Source organism: Pygocentrus nattereri, chromosome 24 (assembly GCF_015220715.1).
Source record: "Pygocentrus nattereri isolate fPygNat1 chromosome 24, fPygNat1.pri, whole genome shotgun sequence".
In the NCBI taxonomy this organism is placed as follows: Eukaryota; Metazoa; Chordata; class Actinopteri; order Characiformes; family Serrasalmidae; genus Pygocentrus; species Pygocentrus nattereri.
Genome location: NC_051234.1, coordinates 28,067,716 through 28,084,025, shown reverse-complemented (window position 1 = coordinate 28,084,025; position 16,310 = coordinate 28,067,716). Strand labels below are relative to the sequence as shown.

Genomic DNA, 16,310 nt, shown 5'->3' with positions numbered 1-16,310 from the left:
CAGAAAGTTACAGATAACCCACAGACAGGCAGAACAGGGCGATCTCGTCCTGCAGACACAGCAGACGCTTCGCGCCTCAGTGGCCCGGCCTTCCACTGCCGATCTGAAACACTCCAACTGCCGATTACATCTGCTGTGTGTGAGCACTCGTGCCGATGCACATTCACGGAATAGTTTGGCGAGAAATCAAAGTTACATTATTTGCTTTTTCAACTACTGGACTCTGAAGGTCATTTCTTAATCTGACGCTAATATAGCTATGAAAATTACTAATGGAAATGTCTGTATATCAATTAGCACAGCGCAAACTGCATGCCTTAATCATATCACACAAATTCCACCGACTTTTCAAAAATTTCAGCAAAATTCAACTTAAGTCCTTCAGTGCGGTTTGATGTGAAATGCTTCACTGCAGAGAAACTTGCTAAGTGTGATTTCTTTACAGGGGTGGTAACAGGAATCACGAGTCGTCCCTTCTATAATGCAAATACGGGCAATTTATTTATTACAGAGTATGACCATTAAACCTACACATGTCTTTTTTTCTTTTTTTTTTACTTTGCTAATGTTAGAAAAAAAAAAAAGAAACAATGTGGGTACTATTTTGCCTTATAGCACCAAACATGTACCTCACCACCATAAAATGATATTTTAAGGTAAAACCTTACCTCAAAAGTACTATAAAACAGTAGATCAGGCAGTGCATTTAAAGTCATTTCATATGTTAGCTTTCTATGAGGCAGCTTTAGAGGATTCAGGTGTCTGGTTCCTATTAACACCACTATGAACGTCTTCGTTTACATCTCAATGGTTATGTTATGCATTTTATCTTTCCTACAAGGGGAACTGGGCATTTTGCTACCTAACTATGCCCAATCTGGGTTGCCACCTGGGGCAATGGGGGGTTAAGTGCCTTGCCCAAGGGCAGAGCCAGATATTACTGGTCAGTCATGGGATTTAAACCCACAGCCTTCCGGTTGATGGCTCACCTTTCTTTCCACCAGGCTATTCCCCTGCAAGCAAATATTTTCCTTTAACTATTTATATTAATTTCTAATACTGTTCTATAAAACATCTATGAAATGACCCAAAAGCCTCGGCTTTGTGTGCATCTGTAGTTTTTAACAGCAAATGTGCTGTTAGGAAAAAAAAGGCAAGTGTGATGATTCAGGCACGCTACTTGCACAGTGCTAACTGGTGGTCACAAGTGTCCATTCTTTCATTCAGTTAGAAAACATTGTGGTGAGAAGAAATTTGTACAAATTTGATTTTTCACCAACTGTTGCCATAGTAGCTCCTTCAACCAAACTAAATGTCTAAATAAATAAAATTAAAAGCAGCATGAGTGCATTAGCGTGTAAGAGTGGGAGCCACCGCTGTGTGTGTACTCACAGACGTGAAGATCTGTGAGCGTGGCCGGCGGTCCATCACGCGGGGTCTGGATGCTGTGGGGTGGTTCAGCTTCTCTGTGGATGAGATGACGCAGTCGAAGTCTTCCACATCTTCCACCCAGCAGAAACACACATACCGACGGGCACGGGACCACACACATAGCACATAGACACCACACAGCATTACCAACAGAGAAAATAAACAGCACCTCCACACGTCAGACTGCATGCATGTGATGTCGCCAGCTATGGAACAGTACGGATGCTTTTATGGAGAGTGATATGGTCTTCAGTGGAGAATGAATGGACTCTAATGGAAATGCAATATGCTTGTGTCACAGAAAATCATTTGTTTTACTCACCTACATCATTGGGTTTGTCTGATAAGGGCCGATCTGGAGTTACACCAGGACTATCACACCTGCATGGTCAACAAGACATGGCTAGGAATTTATATACAGGTGAAGGAAACGATTATTGACTTATGCATAAGCCTCAACGCCTCTGGTCAATAGCAATAAAACAAACGTAGCATTTTGCTGCTATCAGAACGAAACCTCATCTACATTTGTGCTGTTTTTCAGTTTTTCAGACATTATATAAAAATGTCTGTGGCCCTTTACACTGTGTGTAAATTTCATGATAAATGGACCAAAATTACTTGGAAAAAAGTCTGATTCTGTTCACTTGCATTAAAAGTAAAGTTGTTTTTTTCCTTCTCCTGTAAAGTCACCATTTTGGAGATGAGAGGTTTTGATCCGACAACAGCGATATGCAAATGTTAAGGCCCATTTTATATTCTGTACTCTACTTATTTACGTTTTTTCCAATATATTACAACAAATAGACAGAGCAAATAAATAATCAGTCTCATAGATAGAAATTGTGCACTGCAATTGGCAGAAATTAAGTTTATCTGTGTATCTTGTGTACGCTGCCTCTGTAACCTTTTATTATCATTTTAAGTGACTAAATAAAGGGCTTATATTCTACATTTTCCTTGTATTTTATTTGTCCCCTCCGGTGTCAACTTTTGAACTAACATTTGAGTTGTTTTATGTACTGAAAACAGTCATAATTCATTCATACATAACCATTTTCAAACGTAAGCCTCAGTATTTATCAGCCTGTTTTTAACACTGATATACTGTATGGAAATGACCTCTGTTCCGATTGTCTGAAAGCCATCCAGGCTGAGATGTTGCAGAACACGCTGTTGATAAGTACTTTTGTTTGTGCAGATAACTTGGTAGGCTGGGGGGTGAAAGGTACGTTTAGCTCTTAATTTGACAAAGCAAGTTTGAGAAAATGTGTTTTTCCAAGACATGGAACTGATTACAGCTGCCACCATTATGGCACTACAAAGTAAAGGTGTTTTTCATAAAAGTCTGAAAGAATACGTGAGTACGTGAGTGCGTGAGTGAGTGTGTGTGTCAGTGTGAGACTGACTGGATGTTGGGCACGGCTGGTCTCTCGGGCCGTTCGGGTCGTTTGGGGGGCAGCGAAGAAGGACGATTCATTGAGTTGTTGTTCTTTGGGGGCAAAGGCTTCTTGGGAGGAAAGGCTGGCTTCTGGATCTCTGATGACTTTATCTCTTCACCTACAATCATCATCATCATCATCATGATCACAGAAAGCTTCATCATTTTAATAAAGTGACAGGATCTCTGATAGAGAAGTAATCCACTCTGCACAGTAGAACAACTAGAATATAAAGTCTGTCTGTGGATGACAAGAACAGATTAACAGGAAAGAAAAGCACATGCTGTGAGAGCTATAAATGATGTCTTGTTTCTACATAAGGGAAGTATCCCTCACACACACACACACACACACACACACACACACACACACACACACACACACACACACACACACACACACAGTTCAGCAGGCAGCGTGAAGAGTTATGCCAGTCAGAGAAGGGACGGAAGCAAAGTAAGAGCAGTTTTAAGCTGATCAGGGTGATGCTGGTTGGGCTACTGTTAGAGAAAGCCTCTTCGGCTACCTTTCTCCTCTGCTCGCTGTGGAAGGGTCTCCGGCCGTTCGGGGGGAACCTTTTTAACCTCCGGCTTTTTGTCTGAGGATTGGTACACAAAGTACAGTCAAGGAAAGAGGCTTGAAATGAAAGAGGCTTTAAGTGAGCCTAAATCTCTGTCTGACTCAAATCACTATACTGAATTTTAGAAATCTGCTTGACAAAATTCTGTCCAAACCCAACTGTAGCCCAAAAAAGTCTGTCCAAACTTGACTGTAGTCCGACAACATTTGTCCAAGCCCAAAATTAGCCAGACAAAATTTTGCCCAAAGCCAACAAAATCCTGTCCAGGCTCACCTGTAGCCCAACAAAATCCTGTCCAGGCTCACCTGTAGCCCAAGAAAATCCTGTCCAGGCTCACCTGTAGCCCAACAAAAATCTGTCCAGGCTCACCTGTAGCCCAACAAAAATCTGTCCAGGCTCACCTGTAGCCCAACAAAATCCTGTCCAGGCTCACCTGTAGCCCAACAAAATCCTGTCCAGATTCACCTGTAGCCCAACAAAATCCTGTCCAGGCTCACCTGTAGCCCAACAAAATCCTGTCCAGGCTCACCTGTAGCCCAACAAAAACCTGTCCAGGCTCACCTGTAGCCCAACAAAATCCTGTCCAGGCTCACCTGTAGCCCAACAAAATCCTGTCCAGATTCACCTGTAGCCCAACAAAAACCTGTCCAGGCTCACCTGTAGCCCAACAAAATCCTGTCCAGGCTCACATGTAGCCCAACAAAATCCTGTCCAGGCTCACCTGTAGCCCAGCAAAATTCTGTCCAGGCTCACCTGTAGCCCAACAAAATCCTGTCCAGATTCACCTGTAGCCCAACAAAAACCTGTCCAGGCTCACCTGTAGCCCAGCAAAATCCTGTCCAGGCTCACCTGTAGCCCAGCAAAATTCTGTCCAGATTCACCTGTAGCCCAACAAAAGTCTGTCCAGACTCACCTGTAGCCCAACAAAAGTCTGTCCAGACTTGACTGTAGGTCAACAAAAGTCTGTCCAGTCTCACCTGTAGCCCAACAAAAACCTGTCCAGGCTCACCTGTAGCCCAACAAAAACCTGTCCAGGCTCACCTGTAGCCCAGCAAAATCCTGTCCAGATTCACCTGTAGCCCAACAAAATTCTGTCCAGATTCACCTGTAGCCCAACAAAAACCTGTCCAGGCTCACCTGTAGCCCAACAAAAACCTGTCCAGGCTCACCTGTAGCCCAGCAAAATTCTGTCCAGATTCACCTGTAGCCCAACAAAATCTGTCCAGACTTGACTGTAGGTCAACAAAAGTCTGTCCAGTCTCACCTGTAGCCCAACAAAAACCTGTCCAGGCTCACCTGTAGCCCAACAAAATCCTGTCCAGATTCACCTGTAGCCCAACAAAAGTCTGTCCAGGCTCACCTGTAGCCCAACAAAATTCTTTCCAGATTCACCTGTAGCCCAACAAAATTCTGTCCAGATTCACCTGTAGCCCAACAAAATCCTGTCCAGATTCACCTGTAGCCCAACAAAAACCTGTCCAGGCTCACCTGTAGCCCAGCAAAATCCTGTCCAGGCTCACCTGTAGCCCAACAAAATTCTGTCCAGATTCACCTGTAGCCCAACAAAAACCTGTCCAGGCTCACCTGTAGCCCAACAAAAACCTGTCCAGGCTCACCTGTAGCCCAACAAAATCCTGTCCAGGCTCACCTGTAGCCCAGCAAAATTCTGTCCAGATTCACCTGTAGCCCAACAAAAACCTGTCCAGGCTCACCTGTAGCCCAGCAAAATTCTGTCCAGATTCACCTGTAGCCCAACAAAATCTGTCCAGACTTGACTGTAGGTCAACAAAAGTCTGTCCAGTCTCACCTGTAGCCCAACAAAAACCTGTCCAGGCTCACCTGTAGCCCAACAAAATCCTGTCCAGATTCACCTGTAGCCCAACAAAAGTCTGTCCAGACTTGACCGTAGGTCAACAAAAGTCTGTCCAAATTTGACTGCAGCCTGACAAAATCCTGTCCAAACTCGACAGGTTTGTCAGTTGAAGGGATCTTTCCTTTTCTCAATTTCAAATACATTTCATTAAACAAGTAAAGTTACCAGCTAATATAGTGAGATAAACACTCTCAAATTGAGAAATATTAGATATAATCAACTAGACGAGTTCATGTGAAGATATCACGTTTTTGCAGTATGGACAATCCACTCAGGTGGCCAGAGCCTCAATAATAAAAAAAAAAGCACATTCAGGGAGCCCCATTCCTGTCCCAGCATCAGTAAATCCACCCCTGTGAGTTCATTCCTAGTCTGAACCTGGTCATGGCCCAACAAAACTCTGAACCCACCCTAAGCCTAAAAACCACCATCTGAAGACCAAATAAACCTCCACACACCTAATGATAGCAACTGCTGAGCTAGCAATATATCAGAATACCAGAACAGGATTTTTGTTTGTTTCTCAAGTTTCCACTTATGACTCTTTCATTCATATTTTCTCATATCAACCAAAGGTTGCAAGTAACAAAGTACGCTTTTTCATGACTAGTTCAGCTTTAGCTAGCTCTAGCTACGTCCATGATTGTATGCTGATCGTGAAAAGAGCTCACCGCAGTCATTTGAAAACCGATCTAAATCAACATAACCATGTTTTCAAGTAGCTTTTACTTTTATTCTGGTTACCTGGAGGCCAGGGGCCATTAGCTGCAGCCCTTACATTAACAAGGGCTTGGTCATCAGATCGATAAGCAGAACTGAAATTCAACAGTCAGCTAGAGGAAAATGGAGGGCAAAATCCGTTCGAGATGAGAAACTGTGTGAAAAACCTGAACTGACCCAATCACTCGCTTTGTTATTGCTGCCTTTTCTTCTCCATGCATGTAACAAGCTCCACTGAGCCCACGGCATCTATATCTTTCTCATCTTTCCTCTGCTTTTCTCTTCTGCTCCTGCCTCCCCCTCTCTCCTCTCTGGGGAGTCTTTAGGGAAGCAATTTGTAGGGACAGAGACTGGACCCAGAGCTCATTAGCCTTTGGGGTGAATCTAGCTCCCACCTGATCATTCTATCAGCACTCATTACACAGTCAGTGGGCAAATGGTAGGAATCCATTTCAGCCACAAGGGGGTCCCAGAGGGTTAATTACACTTTCCTTCCACCCTCATCATCCTTAACGGCGATTCAGTGGCTATGCTTGAAACTATTCATATAGTGCAGGTACCCACTAACACATACCATGACCGAGAAGCTGGCTTCTGAACTTTGCATAAAGATTTCAACAGATTTACTGAATCTTTTAATAATGTCATGGACTCTTATGGAAATTCCTAAATTCCTTGAAACCGTGCGTTAGAAAACATAGGTAGAGCCTTAAGATGCATTTGTAGATGCAGCAATGAACTGACAGGGATGTTCCTCAGCCCACATAGTTACACCAATCAGGCATAACATTCTGACCACCTCCTTGTTTCTCCACTCATTGTCCAGTTTATCAGCTCCTTTTACTGTATAGCTGCACTTTGTAGTTCTACAGTTACAGACTGTAGTCCATCTGTTTCTCTGATACTTTGTTACCCTGTTCTTCAGTGGCCAGGACCCCCTTGGACCCTCACAAAGCACGTACTATTTGGGTGGTGGATCATTCTCAGCACTGCAGTAACACTGACGTGGTGGTGGTGTGTTAGTGTGTGTTGCGCTGGTCTGAGTGGATCAGACACAGAAGTGCTGGAGTTTTTAAACATCTCAGTGTCTCTGCTGGACTGAGAATAGTCCACCAACCAAAAGTATCCAGCCAACAGTGTCCTGTGCCCACCGATGAAGGACTAGACGACGACCAACACAAACTGTGCAGCAGCAGATGAGCTGTCGTCTCTGACTTTACATCTACAAGGTGGACCGACAATGTAGGAGTGTCTAATAGAGTGGACAGTGAGTGGACACAGTGTTTAAAAACTCCAGCAGCACTGCTGGGTCTGATCTGATTGTCACTGTCACTGCAGTGCTGAGAATGATCCACCACCTAAATAGTACCTGCTCTGTGAGGGTCCATGGGGGTCCTGCCCACTGAAGAACAGGGTGAAAGGGGGCTACTAAAGTATCAGAGAAACAGATGGACTACAGTCTGTAACTGTAGAACTACAAAGTGCAGCTATACAGTAAGTGCAGCTGATAAAATGGAAAATCAAGGAGGTCATAATGTTATGCCTGTTCTGTATATGCCTGTTATAGAAACATGTTGATTTTTAATGCAGTGTCGTGTGTGTTAGTTCTTCAATCTTTCCCTTTTAGAGATTTTGAGAGATTCTCTGAGTATTTTAATGATATTATGGACTGTGGATGGTAACATTCTCCCAAATTCCTTAAAACCATGAGAAGGATGATTCTTAAACTGTAGGACTATTCGCTCAGTTTCTCTGTTATTGAGTGTCTATTGTTATTAATTCTTGCTTCAAATGACTCTGATGCTTAATGTCTAAACTACACCGGCGTAGACATTTCTTACAAAAATGGAAACACTTCATTTCCCCATTTGCTTATACGCAGACTGAAGGGAAAGAGGCCGTCTTAGGACATGTAGAAAGAGGGAAATACTGGCCATATTTCTCTATAAGAGGAAAGGATTAATTAAGCTTGTGAGAACATACGTTTTATAATATGTTCTAAGGAGGAAATGGAGGAATGTACTGCTGTGTAATATGTTTAATGCTGTGTTACATGTTATTATACTCAGTATTGTGTGTCCATGTGCTGTGATTGAATTTAGAACATTCTGTTCTGCCTATTTTTGTTTATCCCTTCATGGTCATGTCTGTCACACCTCGCCCCGTCCTTGCTTGTGAACGACTGAGCCTTTCAGGGATGCTCCCTTCATACCCAATGACCTGTTTCCAATGAACCTGCTCACCTGTGGAATGTTCCAAACAGGCGTTTTTTGAGCATTCCTCAACTTTCCCAGTCTTTTGTTGCCCCTGTCCCAACTTCTTTGGAACATGTTGCAGGCATCAAATTCAAAATGAGTGAATATTTGCAAACAACAATAAAGTTGATCCGTTTGAACATTAAATATCTCGTCTTTGTAGTGTATTCCGTTGAATATAGGTTGAAAAGGATTTGCAAATCATCGTATTCTGTATTTATTTATGTTTTACACAATGTCCCAACTTCATTGGAATTTGGGTTATAATTAATGGACTGTAAGTTCTTCACAACAGCATTCTACACATATTCGTCACAGATTATCCCTCGATTAATATAAATATATTTGCACATAGCAAAGAGGTTTCTGATTTTTTGTTCTTACATAGGTCCCTGCTCTCTCTATATTTTGTGTAAATTTAATATATTTCAGTTTCGGTATTTCTTGTATTTTTACTGTATTTACTTTCTGTAGAGTGATTAGTCCTGACATGTTGTGCAAATTACATATACATTTAAAACTGTGCAGTTGTGATTAGGAGACCACTTCAAATACGATGTTATTTGAGCTTGAATGAGTGACCAATGATCGCTGAGCATCCTATTTAAAAGGGCACGAAAATAAAATGCGAAATAGAAACCTTACAGGCAGCAAGCACTGAGACAATAAACATGGGCAGATAACCATGGACAAACACATAGGCGGTCAAGCAGAATGCCAGAAACTACAGCAAACGAGAGAGATATGAAGATGTGACTGCGTATTACCTGTGATGTGTTTAGTTGCTGGTGCTGCTGGGGGAGGTGGTTTCTTTGGCCTCTGCAAAGACACACACAGAGTTAAAGACACACGCACACACACGCACACACTCACAGCACCTACTGAAACAGAGCTGCTTTAGGCAACATAGCACTCAGACATCAAAGGACATGCATCTTTATCAGGTACAGGTATTCAGGGAGGCATAGGAGCAGGACAGAAGGGTGTATGTGTGTCCGTATTTCCACAGCTCTCAGGCTGACCAGAGACTGAGGCCCTCGGTGGCGAGGGCAGCCAACGTTCAGCTGCAGCCCTGGACGCAGCAGGAGCGTAACTGTGTGTGTGTGTGTGTGTGTGTGGGTATGTCGGAGAAGATAGATCTTACCTCTTTTTCTATCTCGGGAATGAACAGCTTCACAAAGTTGTCAGGAAACACACCCTGTTTACCGTTCAGCTCACCTAGCCACCAACCGGCATCGGCACAGTCCTGCACACAAACACAATATGACAATAATAAGGCAATATATAGCAATAATACAGTCTTCTCAGTTTGGATGTCTGAGCGGAGAGAACTGTTTTCACAGCACTTGGTGTTCTCCCGCTTTCCTTTCATACCTCATTGCTCTTTAGCAGCTCAACACAACATTACACAGAGAGCTAACCGCATCTTAATTAAACTGATAAGGATTATCGTTTAGTGAGCTGGAGAAGAGTTTATTATCATCTGATACCAAACCCGACAAATTCACAAAATAATGTTGAAATGTTTATTCCAATAAATCTATCAGTAGAGCATAAATTGAGCTTGAGCTTAGTGTTTAAATGGTCTTTTTGGCTCTGCACAGCTGCTGTGCAACACTTCTAGACTGGAGTTTGGCTGCCTTTAGATGGACCATACATATTACACTATATGACCCAATACAGGCTCTACAGACTAGTCCATGTATTTAAAGTTTCTTAATTATAAGAACATGTCGCTGCTGTCGGAAGAAAAGGTTTTTCAGTTTTTTACATCACTTGAAAATACCTGTTGCTCTTTACACTGTGTGTAATTTTCATGATGAATGGACAAAAAGAAATGACCCAAAATGAAAAAAACTCCAGTTCCATTGACTTACATTAAAAGTAAAGCATGTCTTTTCCTTCTCCTGTAAAGGGAATTTTTTTGGACATACACGGTTTTCTTCCGACAACAGCGATATGATGCTAAATAAATGCCGATTTGCTTCTCAAAAGTTTGAATTAAGCTTTGATCTTTTAGATTTTCTCATCACATTTTGCGCAGCTTTTATGTAAATAGCAATCAGATAAAGAGAGCTGGATTATTGCCCAGTAATCAGATTTCTCAGTGCATGTAAACTCTTCTCTTTCTCAGTCTGTGTGTGAACGGAAATGAGCCGCGTTGCCGTGAGACGCAGCAAAACACTTTTGGAGCGACGCTGAAAATAAATAACACGTGCTGGACGTTGAAGGATTTAAATATTCTTCACCTTCTATATGAAAAGTTCGTATTTTCAGGGTAAAGTGGTGTGGTGTTTAAAAAATAAAGCGCTGCGGCATCGAGTTTTACGTTCTGTGTTTCATGTCTTCTTCTGTGAGTTGGAAGCAAAGCAGAAATCCGATTACTGTCTGAGTCATGTAGACCCGGAGCTCCCCATTAACTGATTACTTAAGTGTGTGTAAACGCGTCGATCGGTTTACTGACAAATTTTGTGCAGCTTCGAATAGCCGTACTGATCAAAAGAAAGCATTACCTAAGGGGTACAACAAGGTTGTTGCCATTTTTGTCACTCGGCACGTCTGTGTACGCATCTTACTCTCACTTCCCCTCTAAAAGTACCTTGTTACTGGTACTGTTGCCATAACTAACTGAATCATTGTTTAACTGTTTATGCAGAGGCTTTAGCTGGAAGAAAGACTTCAGTGTCAGAATGCAATGAGTAGTCACGCATCAATAGCATTTTTTTCTGGCTGAATACAAGTACATATTTCTTAATACTCGCCAGGTACTAAATGCACTAAATTTACCTGCTACATGAAACGCAGCTCTACACACAGTTCTGTCTATGAACACTTCGATAAAGCAGTTTCATTCAAATCAACACCCCGCATTTCACGTAAAGAGCAAGCATGCTGAGAAACTGAGCTACAGCAGCTGGGCTAACCACACTGTGCACTGAAACATGCATGGCAGGAAAATATGGTCTACAGCCACTTTTATAACGTAAAAAAAAAAAAACGTGTTAGCCTTGACACCATTAACTCGATTCATTTTTTGCCTCCGTTTTGCTCGTCTATGTATCTCCACCCGTACTGGGGAAGTGGCTGTGATTGTGTGTGTTAAAAAACAAACAGTAAATTCCTGATGGGAATGTTTAAAGTGACCGACAACTCTGTGTCTGACTGCCGTCGTCCTTTTCCAGCTTGAGTCTGTTTATTAGCGCAGCAGTGTACACAGCTGTTGGGACAATACCAGATATTAGCCGTGAGAATGAGATAATTAAGTCATGACTTGGTAAGGTGTGCGAATTACATACTATTTAAGCCTTGACCTCATCTTAACACGGCAAGACCTTTTACAATGTTTGGCGAAGCGACTTTACAAAGGTTAGGAGTCTTGCCCAAGGACTTACTGGTCTAGTGCAGTGTCCTTGTCTGAGCGGGGGATTGAACCCCAAACTACAGTGTAGAAGGCAGAGGTGTTAACAACTACACCACACCTTACTAAGTCACGCTTTAGGATCTTGTTCCCAGGCGTTAATACGGCATGCATTTAGCACTAGCATGATGATTTCGGGGTCCTCAGGACATCACCCCTCCTTCTTGCCAGCAATTAGCAGGACCATCAGTCAACATTTATTATGTTAATTCACAGAGAAGCACTGAGGCAGCAGCTCTGTGGTGCATCCAGAAAGCCTACTAGTAACATCTGTCTTTCTCTTCCTGTCTGTAAATATATAAAATACTGATTGGTGATTGTTGTTGTTAGTGTAATTTCTTCATGTCATATCAGTATATTTGATTTTCTACAGTACATTAAAAATAAAAATGTTTTGCATTGCATGTATTTGTTTTATCGTTATATATCTCATTATAAATACTGTTTTTGGATACAATTATACAGAACTAATAATCGTGCCATGTCTCAAGGAGACGGTGTCACGTGAGCCCTACAAAGAAATTATGTGGCAACGATTTGTTGTCGGCTTATATCATAAAATTTGTCTGTGTATTTATACACAAATTCTGCCCTCCGGTCCTTTTCAAGAAAATGGCCTTAGTTAGACAGAGGCCCAAAACCCAGTTTTGGCCAGACAAGACAGGGTCCCTGAGATGATTTCATCAGGGGGCCTGGCCAGCAGTGCATGTTCTCTGTCACAGCACTTCCAGTCAGACAGCTAACTTTGTCGTACCAGGAGAGCTGAACAGACCTGTTACCTTCCCCTACTTACTGCACCAAATCAGTCTCAGGTGTTGATCTGCCCAGGTGTTTAATTCTAACCTCCTCATATGGAAGACTATCAAATGGCTTTGCCACAATCAGGTTGACAATATTAGCATTGTCTGCCATCGTGTGCACCTTGCTAGCTGGCTAGTTCACTCCGACCCACCCAACAGTGTGAACGACTGACTGAACGAACTAACGGAACGAAATTAAACTCCGCCGAGGAAACATTGAAATGATGTTAAGCTGAAACGAGGAAATACACAATGAACAATGGAAACGCGCAAGTAACTTCACCAAGCAAACACCAAGAAATGGGTATTTTGACGTAAATAGGTCAAAATAGCTGTCAATCAAAACAGTATTCAGCCTTCCGACTGATCCTCCAATCATCTTGCAGAAGCTCCGCGTCCAGACCCGCCCACCCACAGCTCCATTCACCCCCCGAGACACTCAGCGTCCGGGGGCGGGACAAAATCGTGGCATTTATCCAATGACCGGCGAGTTTCGAAGCAATAAATGCAGTCCCATTGAAGTGAATAGACGCTCAGCTTCTACGGGCGAATACACTGACGCTACGGGAATGTAGGAGAAGTCGAGTCAGTCAATTTGTGATAAGTAGCTGATTCTGAACGAACTTGTCTTTGAGGTTAACGTGTTCTAATGCATTTGTAGTCAATTTGCCTATTTATTGTGACACAGCAGGCCCTTTCAATAGACATTTAAAAATGGAAAAGTTGATCATTCATCCATCTGTGTCTGGATCAAGGTGTGGATCTGACGATGAATATGTATTAGTGTACTATGAAGGGCTAGTGTTGCTTAAGTAAGCAGGAAAAAAGTCAGGTAGAAGGGCGGGCTTGGCGATATAACGAAAACATAGCATCACGATACTTGAAGACAATTTCACAATACACACTAAGCCTCACAAAAATGGAAAACAATGAAAAAAGTTGGAACAAAATGCACCAGCAGTGCCATATTTTTAAAACTACTGTGTAAATCAACAGTGCAAGCATTTTTATTTAATGTTTCATACACTGCACTGCCCTAAATCCAAGTAAACTGCACCGATTACGTCCTCTTTGTAATTAAACATGTTTTTATGACCCTGGTCATATCCACGACATGCTCAGAAAAGCTTACTGTGATGATATTTATCATGATAATTCCACCTCCAAGAGAAGGCCTAAAATGTGACAATGCAGACACCAGGAAGCATGTCTTGTTTCTCTCTCTCTCTCTCACACACACACACACCCACACACACACACATTTATAGTGATGCAACTTCATTGTAAAGTTTTAGATACAGTCATGGATTGTCCAGTTTCTGTAAGTAATGAATCACTCCTGCTCACCTTATTAACAATGGTGATAATATCCCCCTCTTTGATTGACAGCTCATCCTCATTTTGGGCATCGTATGGGAACAGCACTTTGCACAACTCTTTTGCTGTGGACAGATCCAACAAAGCAGGTCTTTATCAAGTGGAACTGAGTTGACTAATGATCAACCACTAAACTAACGGGCCTCATCCCATTACCTTTGGCCTTGTTCTCAGGCTCCGTCTTCATGGTTTCCGGGGCAACAGCTGGGGCCGGTTTCTTAGCTGTCTGTTGCTGTGGAAAGAGGAGGATAAGGTCAATTACTCATCACACACAGTCACACCCGTTACCATAAGCCAGACCTGAGTGTATATTAGGTGAATATCATAAAACAGTATGTATCATTTCTCCAGCAGCGGCAATGATTCCTCCCCAACTTAGTCTGGTCTTATTGGGGCAGTCATGGGGTGGAAGTTAGGGAACCAGCCTTGTGACCGGAAGGTCGCCAGTTCGATCCCCAATGACTTAAGGTCCTTACGTGACCAATCCCTAACTCCTCCCCAGGTGCTGTGGATAGGGCTGCCCACCGCTCCAGGCAAGTGTGCTCACTGCCCCCTAGTGTTTGTGCATTCACTTCTGTGTATGTGGCGTTTCACTGCACAGGTGGGTTAAATGCGGAGTCCCTGTTGTCGGACTAATAAGGGTCAATTCATTCATTTAATCTAACCCCTCTACATATCTCTCACTAGGTATCACACCATGCTACCAAGCTGCAAGGCTGAAGGCTAGCAGTTAAATGTGATGCCCCACATCCTTTCAAACTGCAGCTAATGCATTGTCATTGGACAGCTCAACACACTCAGAGGAGACCCTCCAGCCACGGATGGCTGTGGCATTGCAAGCAACAGGGCCAGTGCTTGGATTGCTATACCATTTGAAAAAGAAAGGAATGTTTGAATTGCAAGAGCTGCAATTTTTATGATTGCCTACATTATTAACCACATTAACTGCGTTCCAAAGCCAAGACTGCAACCGAGGTAGGCTGCCTCTACGTCACAGAAGGCCGTTCCAAGGTGAAGCACCCTTTGTATACAGCCTACATTCTGATTGATTTCTAGGGGGCAACTGGTGGATCTTTTCAGGCCTTCGGTTACCCACAGTTCTCTGCGCACGAACGACGGAAAGGAAAAACAAAAAATATGTAGTTTATCTCCTCCATTTCTGTGAAGAATTGAAAATGCAACAGGCACCATTTACTCTCACCAGTTCCCTCACAAACCGTGGCGCTATTGCAAGAGGTGGGATCTCTGGTGACATCAGCACGCAGCCTCGTGAGGACTGTTCCATTTGTGTGACCAATAGGGTACTAAGGAGCAGTCTTCATAGGACAGTCCTACCGAGGACCCGCAGTACCTTGGCTGCAGCCTGGGCATTGGAACGCGGCTAAAGTCTTAAGTTTTAAGTGGAGAAATTGAACCTAATAAGACAGAGCTTGTGGGCTGTCCGTGGACGAGTCCAGTCACAAGCAACAAATTGACCACTGACAGCCTGGCACAGCTGGTTCAGCACTCCAGCCTCAAGAGAAAAGAAGACGGTTTGGTTTTCCTGTGCAAAACGAAAAAACAGATCTGAAACTCAAATCACAATTAGATATTTTAACCCTACCATCAACTGCAAGATGTTCCTTTATAGCTACCGCTGCAAAGCTTCACAGAACGTTCAATCCTTTTCAACACAACGAGACTGAGCACCTACCTAAATTAGAGTGTCCTATTCATTTCAATAATGCTTGCTATGCATGGGAATGGACACATTGCTAAGATCGCTAGAACTTTTATTTTGTCATGAAATCAAGTTACACCAACATGGAAGAAAATTCTTTGTCATTTCCAATCTGCCTAGTTTTGATCGGCGACAACATCATATGTAGGGTAGCATTTTAAACTGGAAACTCAACATCATGAGACTAAACTCCAACCTAAACTGTAAACCTTGTCCATTGGGCAGAGTAATGTTGTCCTTCTGTGGTACACGCAGTCTAGATGCGCTGACAATACTGATGAAAAGTGTATTAAAGCAGAAGAACATGCGAGGGAGCTTGTTAAACTCTTAAACAACAGCAAAATAAAGAAAAATATAAAGCAAAAAAGCCCCTATCACTGTATCAAACGGGCTTTAATGTTCTAAATTCCTTAAGCCACAAAAGTAGTACACCTCTGCATTACAGTTAGAGCCATAAAACTGGCACAATATCAGGTTTAGCTTCATTTTTGCCAGATTAAACTGAACGTCGTTTAAGCTAGCTTGTATGGACTTTACAGCTCATCTTGTTTGCTGAATTGTTTTCTGCTCGACAGGAAAGCCTGATGATCAGAATTTGTTGTAGTCCTGCTGTCATAGCCGGGCTGTAGCTTAAAATTTCTTTTACAAGTTAAATTTGTCCATTTTTGCGTTGTATGCGATAAAGCCGAAATGC

At 42.7% G+C, this 16,310-nt stretch overlaps 1 protein-coding gene across 4 annotated transcripts in view; it reads right to left on the bottom strand.

The window, feature by feature from the left end:
* sh3kbp1 (SH3-domain kinase binding protein 1) overlaps positions 1-16,310 on the bottom strand; it is a 117,974-nt gene that overhangs the window by 5,654 nt on the left and 96,010 nt on the right. For 2 of the 4 annotated variants that reach the window (XM_017719249.2, XM_017719251.1), the window contains 8 exons: positions 14,053-14,128; positions 13,867-13,961; positions 9,446-9,547; positions 9,069-9,120; positions 3,400-3,471; positions 2,841-2,991; positions 1,754-1,812; positions 1,393-1,502 (listed from right to left, as the gene is read on the bottom strand). In XM_017719249.2, the coding sequence (XP_017574738.1) occupies positions 1,393-1,502; positions 1,754-1,812; positions 2,841-2,991; positions 3,400-3,471; positions 9,069-9,120; positions 9,446-9,547; positions 13,867-13,961; positions 14,053-14,128 (717 nt within the window). The remainder of the gene's footprint in view (positions 1-1,392; positions 1,503-1,753; positions 1,813-2,840; positions 2,992-3,399; positions 3,472-9,068; positions 9,121-9,445; positions 9,548-13,866; positions 13,962-14,052; positions 14,129-16,310) is intronic. The other 2 variants (XM_037534142.1, XM_017719250.2) reach the window with 2 other exon arrangements.